The sequence below is a fragment of the Danio rerio genome, chromosome 14 (assembly GCF_052040795.2).
Source record: "Danio rerio strain M-AB ecotype USA chromosome 14, GRCz13ab, whole genome shotgun sequence".
Lineage (NCBI taxonomy): Eukaryota > Metazoa > Chordata > Actinopteri > Cypriniformes > Danionidae > Danio > Danio rerio.
Genome location: NC_141034.1, coordinates 50807548 through 50825224, shown reverse-complemented (window position 1 = coordinate 50825224; position 17677 = coordinate 50807548). Strand labels below are relative to the sequence as shown.

Genomic DNA, 17677 nt, shown 5'->3' with positions numbered 1-17677 from the left:
AGAAAGGTGATTTAAGTGACTTTGAACGAGGCATGGTTGTTGGTGCCAGATGGGATGGTCTGAGTATTTCAGAAACTGCTGATCTACTGGGATTTTCACGCACAACCATCTCTAGGGTTTACAGAGAACGGTCTGAAAAAGAGAAAATATCCAGTGAACTGCAGTTCTGTGGGCGCAAATGCCTTGTTGATTCCAGAAGTGAATGGCCAGACTGGTTCCAGCTGATAGAAAGGCAACAGTAACTCAAATAAGCACTCGTTACAACTGAGGTCTGCAGAAGAGCATCTCTGGACACACAACACATCCAACATTGAGGCAGATGGGCTACAGCAGAAGAAGACCACACCAGGTGCCACTCCTGTCAGCTAAGAACAGGAAACTGAGGCTACAATTGGCACAGGCTCACCAAAGATGGACTATAGAAGATTGGAAAAACGTTGCCTGGTCTGATGAGTCTCGATTTCTGCTGCGACATTCGGATGGTAGAGTCAGAATTTTGCGTCAGCAACATGAAAGTATGGATCCATTCTACCTTGTATCAATGGTTCAGGCTGGTGGTGATGGTGTGGGGGATATTTTCTGGGCACACTTTGGGCCAATTAGTACTAACTGAGCATCCTGTCAACGCCACAGCCCACCTGAGTATTGTTGCTGATCATGTCCATCCCTTTATGACCATAGTGTGAAAAACATGACCCAGCAGGAAAACGTGCCATATCATAAAGCGTGAATGAGTTCACTGTACTCAAATGGCCTCCACAATCGCCAGACCTCAATCCCAATAGAGCACCTTTGGGATGTGGTGGAACGGGAGATTCACATCATGGAAGTGCAGCTGACAAATCTGCAGCAACTGCGTGATGCTATCATGTCAATATGGACCAAAATCTCTGAGGAATATTTTCAGTATCTTGAAGAATCTATGCCACGAAGGATTAAGGCAGTTCTGAAGGCAAAAGGCGGTCCAACCCGGTACTAGTAAGGTGTACCTAATAAAGTGGCCGGTGAGGGTAGTTGTTTTCTGGTTAGATGTGATATTAAGTTTTATCAATTTTTGACTTGTTCTCCTAAATAATGAGCATGTGATGCACGCACATTATGCAACTTCAGGTTGCATGGCCTTTTGTCACCCCGTTGGTTCCCTGACATTTTCACTTTTATGTCTTTTACAGTAAAACAATACTATACCATTTTATAAGCATTTTAGATTATTGATCATTTGATGAGATTCTTGATTTTTTGTGTCTGTTTTTATTAAAGAGCACACTTAATCAGAGCATCAGACTTCTGGAAAGGACGTCCTCAGATCTGCCTGTAAGCTGCTCGTTTTAAAGTCCCCGGTATACTTCAAACGAAAACGAAGAACCAACATTTTCACTTTGCGTTTTAAAGGCAAAAAGAAATTCTAAAAAGCTAAATAAAGGTATATTGTTTTTGAACATTCAGACACTCCTGTGCTGCAGGAGGCAGAGTTGTACATTGCTTTTGTGTACATATAATTGCTATTGCTATTGCTATTGAGCACATATAATTGTCTCAAACAAACAATTCAGACAGCATACACTAACTAAAATTTATGAAAAACAGCAAAAATGCAAAAAAAAATGCAGCCACAGCCAAATCACCCTGCAGCCCAAGACTGGTTACTCAATAAAGCTAAGCAGGGCTGAGCCTGATCAGTACCTGGATGGGAGACCACTAGAGAATACTGGCTGAGGCCAGCAGGGGGGCGCTCAACCTATGTTTTGCCTAATGCCCCAGTAAAAGTGAAGGGGACACTACACTGTCAGTGGGCGCCGTCTTTTGCATGAGACGTTAAACCGAGGTCCTGACTCTCTGTGGTCATTAAAAATCCCATGGCACGTCTGGTGAAAGAGCAGGGATGTAACCCCGGTGTCCTGGCCAAAGTCCCTCTATCGGCCCTTATGATCATGGCCTCCCAATCATCCCCATCCACCGAATTGGCTCCATCACTGTCTCTCTACTCTACCAATAGCTGGTGTGTGGTGAGCGCACTGGTGCTGTTGTCCTGTGGCTGCCATCGCATCATCCAAGTGGATGCTGCACACTGGTGGTGGTGCGCTATATAAATACACATTACATTACATTACAAAAACCTTCGCATGAAAAAGACGGCAAATGTGAATGGCCCCTGACGTCTTTATTCTGGAATTACCACTCTAAATGAATATGCCTGCATAAAGTAAGTCGTATATCAAAGCTTTTACTGGGGGATAGTTGATTTTTACTAGGGCACATTTTTTTCCCACCGTCTCCCCCGTGCCGCGCCCAACAAGATGCCACCCTGGGTGATCGCCCATATTGCCCATGCCTAAGGCCATACACACTAGGTACAGTTGCCTCGAACCGGGCCAAAGCACGCTTGTCCCCCCTCCCGTCTCCCCCGACGGCCCGCACTCACACCACAAACGGGCTTCAGCACGCTTACGTCATCGCTGCTGGGCTGTTCAGTGAGAAGCGCTCTCTCACTCAGCAGCACAGTGGAGATTTCTCTAGTTATATCGTTTCAGTCGTTTGATATGCCGTCAAATATTTCGCCAAACAGTCCTTAGGGATGCGATGACACGCAGTCAGATATTTCGCCGTACAGATCCGCCACTTTTGGCGCTCATAAACAATCATAAAGCCCTCGTGCTGCAGGAATGAGGAGGTCTGCTGAAGGCGCGCAGCTGTCGTGAAGTGAGGAGTTTGCGTCTTTAATAAACTACGGCAGTTTGCGTTCACTGAACAGTAAGAATGATTAATAAATCTATATGAAACAGTCCCTTAAAATTCACGTCTCGCTTTCAGTTTCGGGCTTTGGCGCTCACACACAAGCGTACTGCACCAAAGCCTAAGTGAACCGGGCCAGGGCCGGCCAAGTGAACATTGCTTGAGCCCGATTCAGCGCACTCACACTTCTCAAACGATCCGGGAAACGGGTCTGGGGACGGTACGGATGGCATAGTGTGAGTAGGCCCTAAATCAGCCACTGGGTGCACTCCTAAACACAACAACAATGGCAGCTGTGAGAGAGGGAAAGTTCTAGAAACATCTGCTTTGCTCTGTATAAACCAGCTCTCCAGATTCTCCAGTTTGTTGATGAGAAACACACCCACCGATTGCAAAAACCCAACTGACCAATGGTAGCTCAGAGGTGTTTTAGAGTCAAAATACAAAATACAATCCCTCTAAAAATTTGTTGAGCGGTTTCGAACTGCCGAAACAAATCCAAAAAGAAATTCGTTTTAGACAGATTTTGTTCAAAATGACGTCATTTCAGTTCTTTTTTCGATTTTGTTGGAAGTATAACGGGGTCTTAAATCAGCCATCACTTTTACAAATATGAACTTCAGAACATGCTTTCTGATCAGATGCATTGCTTTTCAGCTCCGAGTTGAAGATGTTCTTAAAGCCGTTAAGGATGCCCAGAACCTGATTTCCTACAATGCAACATTTGTGATCAATCAGGTAATGTGAGCAAAAGCCTGAATGATTTGTGGATGTATGCATTGTGCTGATGGTTAATATATGGTCCAAAAGGAAACTGAGAAATACAAGCAGAACATCATTGGCTATTTCAAGCAGTACATAGACTGGATCAGGACATCTGTGAGTGTTGCTTATTTCCAATTCATAACTGTGTTAATGTTGAATTGGTTCGCGTAAATTTGTAATCTCTTTGTTTGTCTCCTATAGCTGGCTCTGGAGGTCGCCACCTGTAAACCGCTCAGCAACATTGTGGACACGGTGGAGATCCTGGGCTGCGGTTTCTTGCTGGATTCAATGGTGAGAGATCCATCAGTACTGGAGTATTAGGGAAAACACTGGAGCTGTGCTGAAAGGCATAGTTCATTCAGAAATTACTATCTTATTATATTTCCACATCCTCAAGTGCTTCTGACACTGTTCATTTCTAACATCCATAATGTTCAAATGAGCATGTTCATTTTTACCAAATAAAAGTCAAAACTACTTATTCATATATATATATAAATAAAAACAGACAATATGAAAACAAGATATTTAATACAAAAAATATTATAGAGACAAAATATTTAATATTTTAATACAGAAATATTATCGAGACAAAATATTTAATATTTTAATGCAAAAATTTTATTAAGACAAAATATTTAATATTTTAATACAAAAATATTATCGAGACAAAATATTTAATATTTTAATACAAAAATATTATCGAGACAAAATATTTAATGTTTTAATACAAAAATATTATCGAGACAAAATATTTAATATTTTAATACAAAAATATTATAGAGACAAAATATTTAATATTTTAATACAAAAATATTATAGAGATAAAATATTTAATATTTTAATACAAAAATATTATAGAGACAAAATATTTAATATTTTAATACAAAAATATTATCGAGACAAAATATTTAATATTTTTATACAAAAATATTAGAGACAAAATATTTAATATTTTAATACAAAAATATTATAGAGACAAAATATTTAATATTTTAATACAAAAATATTATAGAAAAAAAATATTTAATATTTTAATACAAAAATATTATCGAGACAAAATATTTAATATTTTAATACAAAAATATTATAGAGACAAAATATTTAATATTTTCATACAAAAATATTATAGAGACAAAATATTTAATATTTTAATACAAAAATATTATCGAGACAAAATATTTAGTATTTTTATACAAAAATATTATAGAGACAAAATATTTAATATTTTAATACAAAAATATTATAGAGACAAAATATTTAATATTTTAATACAAAAATATTATAGAGACAAAATATTTAAGATTTTAATACAAAAATATTATTGAGACAAAATATTTAATATTTTAATACAAAAATATTATAGAGACAAAATATTTAATATTTTAATACAAAAATATTATAAAGATAAAATATTTAATATTTTAATACAAAAATATTATCGAGACAAAATATTTAATATTTTAATACAAAAATATTATTGAGACAAAATATTTAATATTTTAATACAAAAATATTATCGAGACAAAATATTTAATATTTTAATACAAAAATATTATTGAGACAACATATTTAATATTTTAATACAAAAATATTATCGAGACAAAATATTTAATATTTTGTCTCGCCAACTTCATTTTATTTGTAAAAATACATTCTTTCCTGTTATTCAGACCTGCAAAACATTGCAAAAAAAGTTGGGACAGGAGCAGTTTAGGGCCAGTAATCAGGTAAATTACTTAAATAATGTAATTTGAAACAGGTGATGTCAACAGGTGATAGTAATTATGATTTGGTACAAAAGCAGCATCCAATAAAGGTCTAGGCCTTTAGGAGCAAAGATGGGCTGAGGATCGCCAGTTTGCCAACAAATACGTGAGAAAAATATTGATATGTTTAAAAACAATGTTCCTCAAAGAAAGATAGGAAAACATTTGGATACTTCCCCTTCAACAATGCAGAACATAATTAAAAGATTCAAGGAATCTGGAGGAATTTCATTGAGTAAATGTCAAGGGCACAAACTAGAGCTGCACGATTCTGACTAAAATAAGGCAAGGCAAATTTATTTATATAGCACATTTCATACACAATGGCAATTCAAAGTGCTTTACATAAACAAGAATAAAAGAAACAAGTAAAATAAAAATAAAAACAAATAATAAAAATGCGTCAAAACAAAACATAAAAACAGGTAAAATGTGATATAAAAGAATGAAGAAGAAGAGAAAAACATGATAGTGCAATCTGTCGGACGCAGCACAGTGCTCATTCAGTAAAGGCACAGCTAAACAGATGTGTTTTCAGTCTTGATTTGAATGTGCCTAATGTTGGAGCACATCTGATCATTTCTGGAAGCTGATTCCAGCAGTGAGGGGCATAGTGGCTAAAAGCCGATTCACCCTGCTTTGACTGAACTCTTGGAACTTCTAGTTTATATGATCCTAAAGATCTGTGTGATCTGTTAGGTTTGTGTTCAGTCAGCATATCTGTGATGTATTTAGGTCTTAGGCCATTTAGTGATTTATAGACCAGTAATAATACTTTAAAATCTATTCTGAATGTAACTGGCAGCCAGTGTAGAGACCTGAGGACAGGTGTGATGTTCTCTGATTTTCTGGTTCTGGTTAGAATTCTGGCTGCAGCATTCTGGATGAGCTGCAACTGTCTGACTGTCTTTTTAGGAAGACCAGTGAGGAGGCCGTTACAGTTATCCACCCTGCTGCTGATAAAAGCATGAACAAGTTTTTCTAAATCTTCACTAGAAATAAAGCATCTGATTCTTGCAATGTTTTTGAGATGATAGTATGCTGATTTACTGCCTGCTTTGACATGAGTGTTGAAAATCAGATCTGACTCCAGAGTCACACCAAGATTCTTGACCTTATTTTTTGTTGTTTGACCTTTAGTGCCAAGGTACGCATTTACCTTGAGAACCTCATCTCTGTTTCCAAACACAATCATTTCAGTTAAGAAACGCGATTATTTGCTTAAAATAAAGATCACGATTTTCTCACGATTCTGTAGATATAAAATAAAGGTATGGTAAAAACAAACATATGGCAAAACATCAATAATAATATTATGTTTAGGTCTACTGGTTTCTATAAATAGCTCTATTCTACTTATAATAATTCTGACGTTGAATTATTATGTTTGAGACATGAATCTGTCATTGTCAGCATTATAAGACAATTTTTTTCACTGGTAAAATCAGACTTTTGTCATTATAAGATTATATTTAACAATATATAGGCTAGAGTTGGTATACTGACACTATAAACATTTATTTTCATGCTGTTTCACAACTGTGTGTTCGCTATGAAAGAAAAAACATATCAAACGCTTGTCGTAATCCTAACTCTAAAATGCGATATGATCATTTAAATGAAGTGCACACTTTTGGTTTCATTTTCACTGCTAAGTGCTGGTCATACTTCGCGCGCGGCTCCCAAACGATCCACAAACTGAATATTATTTACAACTCTATTACCTGTTACAGCATATGCAGGTTCTGTTCACAAAAGTAGGCGCGCGCGCGTCTATCATTAAGTAGGGCACGCTTCCTCCCTCTCTGTGATAACAGCTCACGGTCAGCAGCTTACATCACGTATGATTTCCCGGCTGCGAAAACATCGTTATATGAAGACAAAAATTACGTTTTTAGGTGAATTAAACCTTATAAATACAGTATGCGACTCTTTTAACATCATTTGGAGGTGTCCATGTCACTGAGCATTGTGTGTGAAACAATGAAAAGACTCGCGCAGCCGCCTTTGCTTCTCTCATGAACTTGAAAATATGATTGACAGAATCGTAGAAATGCTGGATTAAGATCGTCTAGGGGGTCGAATCGAGATCGCGACCTTTTTCGATTAATTGTGCAGCTCTAGCGCAAACCTAAGCTGAGCAACTGTGATCTCCGATCCCTCAGGCGGCACTGCATCAAGAATCCTCATTCATCTATAAGCCATATCAGTATACTGGCTCAGGACTACTTTGGCAAACCTTTGTCAAGTACCACAATATGTAGTTGCATCCACAAATGCCATTGAAAATGGTACAGTGCTAAAAGGAAGCCCAATGTTAACAGTGCATAGTGAAAAGTACATAGAGATTTTATAGCACAACATGCTGCTGTCTTTTCCAGGGACACCCATGCATATTTCAGCATGACAATGCAAAATCACATTTCACACACATTACAAAGTCCTGGCTGCAGAGGAGGAGGATACAGGTACTTGACTGGCCTGTCCGCAGTCCTGACCTGTCTCTAATTGAGAATGTGTGGTGCATTTTGAAGTGGAAATTCGACAACGAAGTTCAAGCAATCAATCAAAGTGTTTCTGCTGACTCTTTTTATGATATTTTAATATACAAAAAATATAATAAATTTTTACCATTAGAAGCTGTGTATATTCACAGACAACTGTGTTTAACTAATTTTAAAAGGGATTTTTGCATACAAGGTCTCCCTTAACACGTGTTGCAGTCGCTGTAGGCCGGGCTTTTGCATGCGTGTGGTCAAAGCCTCAGGGGCAGCCATAAGGAAGGAAACAGGTGGAAGGTTTTATCTGAAATTATGGGCGAGTGTGTGGGATTTGCAGGAGGTCGTTGTGTTTGACCTCATCACAAGACTCAAATGAGGCCCTGTGTGTTTAACCCTGCCCTCTGTGCGCCGCTGCACATGTACACATGCCACAGAAGCAATTACAGTCTATGATTAGCATCAGTTTAACCAAAATTATACATTTTTTTTTACACACAAAGACATACGTTAACTTGGCTATCTAAAGAAGTCTCTAGACTTGTATAGTTTTATACACATCTTATTATAAACTTAATTTGAGAGAAAATTCTCAATTGTAAGTCTCAAAAGGGTCTATTAAATGACTAAATGTAAACAAACATTTCATACAGTTTTTACTAAGAAGGCTTTTTCAGTTTTTGGTTACCTCTGGGTACGAATTAGCCCCAATCTACACACACTCACACACACACAAGGCTGTATGTAATTAGTAAGGACAGGAAGCGTTACGGTAATTAACTAGTTGTGCTAATTACCAGCTAGCTACTTTTTCCCCGGGCACTCAGAGTTTGACCCTACTATAATTGTCCGACTGCAGCAGAAAGAACATGAGCTCCACATATTCAGCCTCACACATGTGGGGTGTTGTTGTTGTTGTTGTTGTTGTTTTTGGTTGTTTGTTTTTCAGTTTGCATTTTTTTACTCTGACTTTCTTTGATATCACATTTTACCCATTTTTATGTTTTTTATTTTATTTTTATTTTTTTACTCATTTTTATGTAAAGCGCTTTGAATTGCCACTGTGTATGAAATGTGCTATATAAATAAACTTGCCTTGACTCTTGTGTAATAATAATGAGCAATTATTTCGTTAACAGCTGTAATTTAACATTATTGAATGTTATAGTTTTATTGAAAGTTTAAATATATATATTCATAATTAATAAATGTTGGTTGGCTGTTGTTTTTATTTTTATAGTTATATTTTTATGATCTGTTTTGAACATAAAGGTAAACTATGTGAAATTGTGAATTTTCCTTGGCAACTAGATGAATTTTTATATAATTATTATAATTTTTATTATTATGATTGTTTTTATTAACATATTATTGATACATTTTCAATTAAATCATAATTTAATAATAAATTACATTTAATATATATTTTTTTAATTATTTAATTAAATGCTTTTTTTGTAAAAATGGTAACAGTTTAGTTTACAACACATAGTTAATGTTAGTTAATGTATTTACTAACATGAACAACCGATGTTTATCTAGGTTAATCATTAATTAACATTAACTAAATTACAACCCCAAATCAGAAAAAATTAGGACAGTATGGAAACGTAAATAAAAAAAGAATGTCGCGATTTCTAAATTTACTTTGACTTGTATTGTGCAAGTTAATTTTGCCAATGCACTGACGCAATCCCATTCCATGATAGACCCTGGCATTTGGACTGGTTTATTGGTAACAGCCTGGATGATCCTTTTCTTCTTTAGTCGGGAGCAAAAAACATCCATTTCTCCCAAAAAATGCCTGAAATACTGAACTATCTGACCACAGTACAAGTTTCCACTGTGTGATGGTCCATCCCAGATGCCTCTGAGCCCAGAGAAGTCAACGCCGCATCTGGACACTGTTAACATAGGGCTTCCTTGTTGTACAGTTCTCACTGGCATTTGGGGATGTAACTACATTTGTGGATGTAACTCCTTTGAGGAACATTAAGTTTAAACATTTCAGTCATTTCCTCGTGTATTTGTTGGCAAACTGGCGATTCTCAGCCCATCTTTGCCTAAAGAACTGGACCGTTCGTGTATGCTACTACCAAATCATAATTACAATCACCTGTTGACATCACCTGGTTCAAATCACATCATTATTCAAGTAATTTACCTGATTACTGGTCCTAAACTGCTTCGGTCCCAACTTTTTTTTTTTGGAATGTGTTGCAGGTCTGAACAAGAGGAAAGGATGTATATTTACAAGTGAAATGTAGTTGACTAGAGAAAACATGAAATATTTTGTGTTCATATTGTCTGCAAAGAAATACAAGTCTAATTTGGAAATCACTACTTTTTTCTATACTGTTCAAACCATTTCTGATTTGAGTTGTAGTGCTTTTTAATTAATTAAAAATATTGTACCAATAATATCCCTGATTGTTGGAGCCAACTTTAATTTAAATACAAAGCCTCCCATGCTGAAACAATTCTGTATTTCGAAAAATGTTCTTTGTCGGATCAAATAAGTAACCGGACAGCATGTTCATCAAGCGTGCCGTTTATGGTCGAGCTTTGTGCAGTTTTTGTGTGGCTTGAAGTAATCTTGTGTTTATTTGTTGCAGAACACTTTCTGGTTTGGACTGGGCTGCTGCACACTCTTTCTGCTCCCTAGCATTATCCTGTCTGTCAAGCTCGCCAAGTTTTACCGCAGAATGGACACAGAGGATGTTTATGACGAGTAAGTGTCTCAAATACATGAAGTTTGCCATTTCTAATTACCGCCTGTCTAATTGTCCAATTAGATGAGATGACCAGAGCTAAAAGCCTGTTCACGCCAAGAATGATAACTGTTAGTAGTGCTTGTTTTTTTTTTGTGTGTGTATGAAATGAAAGCATAATTGAGCTCAAAGGAAATTTCACAATAAGTCCCTTTGTTTATGAGTGCTTTATGTAAGATTTTGACTTCTCTAAATCATAAAAATGCCATAATATGTTTGTAGATATTTAAGGAACACACTAAGTGAACATACTTGTTTATCTGAAAAAACAATGCTAAAGTCAGATTGCTTTTGAAAATGTGTTACGTGTTGGAATGTTTGTGTTTGTTTTGGTCTCTATAACCAGCTCACTGCCAGTTTACCCAATTATGTTTCAGCAGTCTGGGTTGCCTTGGCAGAACACACAGCGGCTGCTTTAGTGTATGCGGGCACGGCTGAAAATTGTGACTTATAAAACTCCACATGAGATGATTTTTATATAGCAAATAATTCAAATATTACAAACGTAAACATTAGCTGAGCAGCTTATAGTGAAAGACAGTTTTACAGTGAGTACTGACTGTTTTAATGCCATGCATATATGCGTGCATCCATCCATTCATGCATCCATCCATCCATCCACCCATCCATGAATCTATCCGTCCTTGCGTTCATGCATCTATCCACCCACCCATCCATGTATCCAACCATCCATGCATCTATCCACCCTCCATGTATCCAGCCATCCATGCATCCATCCATCATCCACCCATCCATGAATCTATCCATCCTTGCATTCATGCATCTATCCACCCACCCACCCATCCATGCATCCATCCATCCATGCATCCAACCCTCCATCCATCCATCCACCCACCTACCTACCCATACAGCTATCCATCCCTGCATCCCTTCATGCTTCCAACTATCCATGCATCCAATCACCTATGCATCCATCCATGCATCCATCAATCCATCCATGCATCTATCCATCCTTCCATCCATGCATCCAAACATCAATGCATCCAGCCATTTATCCATCTATCCATCCATGAATCCATCCATCCTTTTATCCATCCATCCATGCATGCGTCAATCCATCCATGAATCCATCCACCCACCCATTCATATATCCATCCATGCATTCAACCACCCATCTATGCATCCATCCATCCACCCACCCACCCATCCATGCATCTATCCATCCATGCATCTAACCATCCATCCATCTATCCCTCCATGAATCCATCCATCCTTTCATCCATCCATGTATGCGTCAATTCATCCATCCATCCCTCCATCCATCCATAAATCGATCCATCCTGCATTCATGCATCCATCCACCCACTCATCCATGCATCCATCAGTCCATCTATCTATCCCTGCATCCAGCCATGCATCCAACCATCCATCTATGCATCCACCCACCCATCCATGCATCTATCCATCCTTACATCCATGCATCCAAACATCCATGCATCAAGCCATATATCCATCTATCCATCCATGAATCCATCCATCCTTTTATCCATCCGTCCATGCATACGTCAATCCATCCATGAATCCATCCACCCACCCATGCATCTATCCATCCATGCATTCAACCACCCATCTATGCATCCATCCACCCACCCACCCATCCATGCATCTATCCATCCATGCATCCAACCATCCATCCATCTATCCCTCCATGAATCCATCCATCCTTTCATCCATCCATGTATGCGTCAATTCATCCATCCATCCATCCATAAATCGATCCATCCTGCATTCATGCATCCATCCACTCACTCATCCATGCCTCCATCAGTCCATCTATCCATCCCTGCATCCATCCATGCATCCAACCATCCATCTATGCATCCACCCACCCATTCTTCCATCCATGCATCCAAACATCCATGCATCCAGCCATTTATTCATCTATCCATCCATGAATCCATCCATCCATCCATGCATGCGTCAATCCATCCATTAATCCATCCACCCACCCATCCATATATGCATCCATCCACCCACCCACCCATCCTTGCATCCATCCATCCATGCATCCAACAATCCATTTATCTATCCATCCATGAATCCATCCATCCTTGCATCCATCCATCCATCAACGTAGTATTAGATAAAAGTCCAAAATTGAGAGATATCAATATCACACTCTCTAAAGAAAAATAACTACGTCAATATTAATGTTCTGTCCACCACAATTTTAAATACTCATACTATCTACTATAGACTAATCCAAATTCTCTTTATAGTAGTTCTTGGCATAAACAGGCTTTAACTATTAAATGATGAATATGCATTAATATGTCAAAGTGCAAACACCTCATCCTTTTCTTTAGCCACAGAACAGTGACTAAATCTCTTGATCTTTCTCTGTGCTCTTTTTTTTTCTATTTCCTTTCTCCGTTCCTTCCAGTTCCTCCGTCTCAGGGACTTGGCATTTCACGTTATGATAACCATTCCTACTATTTCCATCTCCATTCATCGTCTTTCTGTCCAGCACTTTGCACTTTATGAAAACTACATGTGTGTATGTGTGTGTGTGTATTTATTGTACAAACAATGTTTTGTTTTAGCGTCTTCCATGCGTTTACATTCGAAAATCATTGCGATTGACAAGTCACCAAGTGTCTTGACCAGAGGCATCATGTCTGACATGATGACTCTGAACATCATTACAGTGCATTTCTCTGTAACATTTTTGCTTGTCTTGTATCTTTTTAGCATTGAGACATTTCCCATGAAAACGTAAGCCGTTTTTTCCCCTTTTGCTATCCTCTTTACTGCTGAAATGACATCCCTTTCCTGTTTTGTACATAAATCTTCTGCTCATTGGTGCTGGTTTCAGCTCTAAGCCTTGAAATGCTTCTCGGTGGAGGGCGCTGCTTTTGTGTTGATGTGTTATCTTTCAAGCTCCCTTGTTTAACATGAAGGGCTGTTAAAACAGAGACCTTTAGAGCACAATTCCAGACTATCGTTGTACATTTTACAAGATAACAATTACAATTTATACTGTTTCATAATGCACAATCATGTGTGTGCGTGTTTTTTTTAAGACAAAAGAAGCTTGTTTAGAGTCTGTCGCATGCCATTTCTCATGTCACATCACGTCTTGTTTGATTTTTGTTTCTGTAATGTTGTTTCAGTATGGAAATTGGTTATAATGGTTATTATAATGAACTTTTAGAAGGTATCCAAAGCCATGTAATGGAAAGGTAATCAGAGATTAGTATATCCCTGTGTGTCTTAGGCTAAAAAACTGCATGCATTGGGGAAACAGATGAATTGAGATAATAATGTGGCGTCAGGACTTCAATGCATGCTTGGTTTGAAGCTGCTCTTGTTATAAACAAGTATGGAAACCCGTTTCTGCCATAGGATTAAAAAGAATGTAATTATGACTTTTTAATCTTACAAATTCTCAATTGTTTTTGCTTGGAATTTGAGCTGTAAGTCTGCTTTTAGTTTGGAACGAAATTCTAAGTTTATATCAAGTCATATTTACTTTTTACATTGTTTTTACTCTGTGGCAGTAGAAAGTTTCCATTAACTAGCATCTGAGAGTCAATCTAACTCAAGGGGCTATATGCACAGCAAGTGTTTTTCAACCACCGATAAACTTCAGGTGAAATGTTTATGTAACTACTGTCAAATTTATGAGGTTTCTTTTACAACATTGATAATGTCATTTAATTAAAATATAGTCTGTTAAATAGACTTTTGCATTCATTTATAGGGTTGGGTACCGAAATCCGGTGCCATTATGAAATGTGCACGTTTGGTGTGTGATACTATCAGCTGTCATGTGCGCGCCGTGCCGCGGCTCTGAGCGGCGCATCCGCTGTGTGACACCCTTAAGAAGCATCAAGGTGTGCATCAAAGGCACACATAAGTCTGCGTTGTGTCACACCATCTTTAAATGTTTATTTCTAAACAGCTTTGAGGGATACGGATGTTAGCAATGTCAGGCGTTTGTTATTTTTGCTTATAGAAGGCAAAGCGCGCAGTATGACGCATGCAGTGAGCGACTTAATTCATCAACACGCATGATCGCGTTCATCTAATTTGCTTAAACTAAGCATTATAAAGTATGGCTATATTTTACAAGCAAGGATTCTGACACACCAACATGCAGCAGATGCTTTACAAAAGTTGCACGTAGGGGGGAAACACGTCAAACTTATGAAATGTGAGGGCTCATGGAATCAACCTAAAGGTGAGGAATGGACTGTCTTTGACAGCTTGTGACATTATCTAGCACTTTCAGTGAGTATGTTTACATAGACACCAATGCTTTGATTTTAATATGATTACTCTGATCAAGAGTAGACAGTGATTTTTGATTATCTTAAAGGACCACAGACACTAAATGCGGGGTAAAAATTATGTTGGTGATGCAATGATGTTACTGATCTATGTGCAATAACATGTAACTGGGAAAGCAGGAATGTAACATTCAAAAAGCAACTCATGCACAGACCTGAATCAGATTATTGTCTTATATAGATTAAGGCAAATTATTAGATCACTGATGTCCATGTAATAGTAGTCACAAGCCCCAAACCCAGAAAAAAGGTGTTTTTAATTTTGATGACAGCCTTTCCACAGGTGAGTAGTAAGCTAATGTAATGTTAATAACATAATGCAAATCTTGCAATTTTCAATAGAAATACATTAATGCAATTCAAATAAATAAAATATGAATTGATGTTTACTTTAAACTTATTATAAATAAATAATTATATATATATATTTTTTTTATTTTTTTTGTTAATTAATTTAGTTGCTAAAAAGTATCGGTTCAGGCACCGTTTTGGCACCGGTACCGTTTTAAAAGTATCGATTTAGCACCAGTAATAAAAAAAAAACGATACCCAATCCTATTCATTTCGTTGTTCAAGTATAAATGTTGTTGCACACTAAAGTTTGAAAGGTTCGTATGTGTGTGTGGTTTTTTTTTTTCGAATACGAGTCCGAGTCGAATGCGTATTAATCTATTACAAAAAAAACGCAAATAATTTTGGAGTCAATTCTAGCAGCGTTGCTTTGTTCTCCTCTTTCTTTTTCAGAATAATATTGTTAACAGAATAATATTGTTTTCATTCAATCCACTGCATGGAAAGGAAGGAAAGTTCTTATCAAAGATCTGTGTGGGATTATTCTGAAAAGCAGCATTTGTTTCACACTTTGCTTGATATTTAAAATTGCGGCAGTGTTAAATAGGCGTATTGAGGCATGTAGCAAAGTATTTGCATCTTATGTTTTATTGATAACGTCACTAGCAACTAGTCGACATCGACTCCACTTTGATAATATAAAAGTCGACTTTCAAAAATCTAAAATTGTTCAACCCCTAATGGACACATACTTGAAGTCAGAATTATTAGCCCCCCTTTTTTTAAATATTTTTTCCAAATGATGTTTAACAGAGCAAGGAAATTTTCACAGTGTGTCTGATAATATTTTTTCTTCAGGAAAAAGTCTTATTTGTTTTATTTCGGCTAGAATAAAAGCAGTTTTTTAATTTCTAAAAAGCTATTTTAAGGACAAAATTATTAGCCCATTTAAGCTATATTTTTTCCCAATAGTCTACAGACCAAACAATCATTATACAATAACTTGCCTAATTACCCTAACCTGCCTAGTTAACCTAATTAACCTATTTAAGCCTTTAAATGTCACTTTAAGCTGTATTGAAGTGTCTTTAAAAATATCTAGTCAAATATTGTTTACTGTCATCATGACAAAGATAAAACAAATCAGTTATTAGAGATGAGTTATTAAAATTATTATGTTTAGAAATGTGTTGAAAAAAAATCATCTCTCTTTTAAACAGAAATTGTGGGAAAAAATAAACATGGGGGCTAATAATTCTGACTTCAACTGTACATGGATGCACACAGAGACAGACACAAACACACAAACAGCAGCATGGAAAAGCTGTTTGTCTGCACCGACAAACAAATCAGATCTTAAACATGGTGAATTTATAATGCCGGAACAGTACACTGGAAGAGCCTGAGCTGTCTTATTCAAAATTAAAAGTCCCCGTGTATATAGCCCATTGCAGAATTTGTGTTGTGTACTCACTTTTGCCTGTTTTATATTGCATGAATTGATATTAACACAGCACGTGATATTGCAGGACTTTCTCACTGGTGCATCTATTCCTTTTTCTTTTGCAATGCTTCACACAGCATGTCATCGTGTGTGAAATCTCTCTGGGCTGCTATGGCTGTAAATGGTCTTTCTCTCGAGCTCATCTCTAATGCTTGTGTTTCAGCAATAAAACATGTAACAGAGGTCAGGACGGTGGGCTAGAATGACACACAGCTCATGCACGTTCAAACACTGTTCAAAAAGTTATTTTTTTTTAGTAAACAAGTATTTTTGGACGGCATTTATTTGTTTAAAAAGCTTTGACGTTGCGACATAATGCAATAATTTAAAGCCAAGTTCTCTATTTGAATATATTTTATATAAATGCGTAGAATTTTTTGAAAAATATATTTTATATAAACAGCCACGCAAACAGCAACGCAAAACAGGCATCGCAACGGCACACGCAACAACCATCACACCAACGTAATAATAGGCTCCATACAAAACAGGTATTCAACCCACAAATTGCTGCATTGTTTGTCATGCTTCAAGTTTACATAAAGTTTTCCTTATAACATCTTGGGCTCAGTGTGTCTGTCTAAAGCAGGGGTCGGCAACCCAAAATGTTGAAAGAGCCATATTGGACCAAAAAAAACAAAAAACAAATATGTTTGGAGCCGCAAAAAATGTAAATCCTTATATAAACCTTATAATGAAGGAAACACATGCTGTATCTATAGTAGCTATATTAGCCTACTATAAAAACGACTAAGTTGGCTACAAATACATAATAAGCCTTCATGATTAAATAGCCACTGATATCTGGTGGTTGGTGTTTATTTCGTTGTCATTTAAACAATTCAGCACAGCCTCTGGTCTTTCAGTGATATTAATTTGATCACTTCTTCTTGCAGCCCATCAGAGTTCAATTACCTGCATAAAAGCGCATTGAATATCGGTCACATCACAGGCAATTGAGTATGCTGGCACTGAATTAATGTCCTTGGTTTGCTGATCGGTGATGTTACCTGCCATTTTAATAGCCCTTTCC

General features: G+C 36.9%; 1 protein-coding gene across 27 annotated transcripts in view; it reads left to right on the top strand.

Annotated features, from left to right (window-relative positions):
- The window catches only part of prom1a (prominin 1a), a 168166-nt gene that overhangs the window by 141557 nt on the left and 8932 nt on the right, over window positions 1-17677 (top strand). For 8 of the 27 annotated variants that reach the window (XM_087280139.1, XM_087280133.1, XM_087280138.1 and 5 more), the window contains 7 exons: window positions 1261-1314; window positions 3391-3471; window positions 3544-3612; window positions 3700-3789; window positions 10381-10496; window positions 13249-13272; window positions 13671-13739. In XM_087280139.1, the coding sequence (XP_087136265.1) occupies window positions 1261-1314; window positions 3391-3471; window positions 3544-3612; window positions 3700-3789; window positions 10381-10496; window positions 13249-13272; window positions 13671-13739 (503 nt within the window). 27 annotated transcript variants of the gene reach the window in all.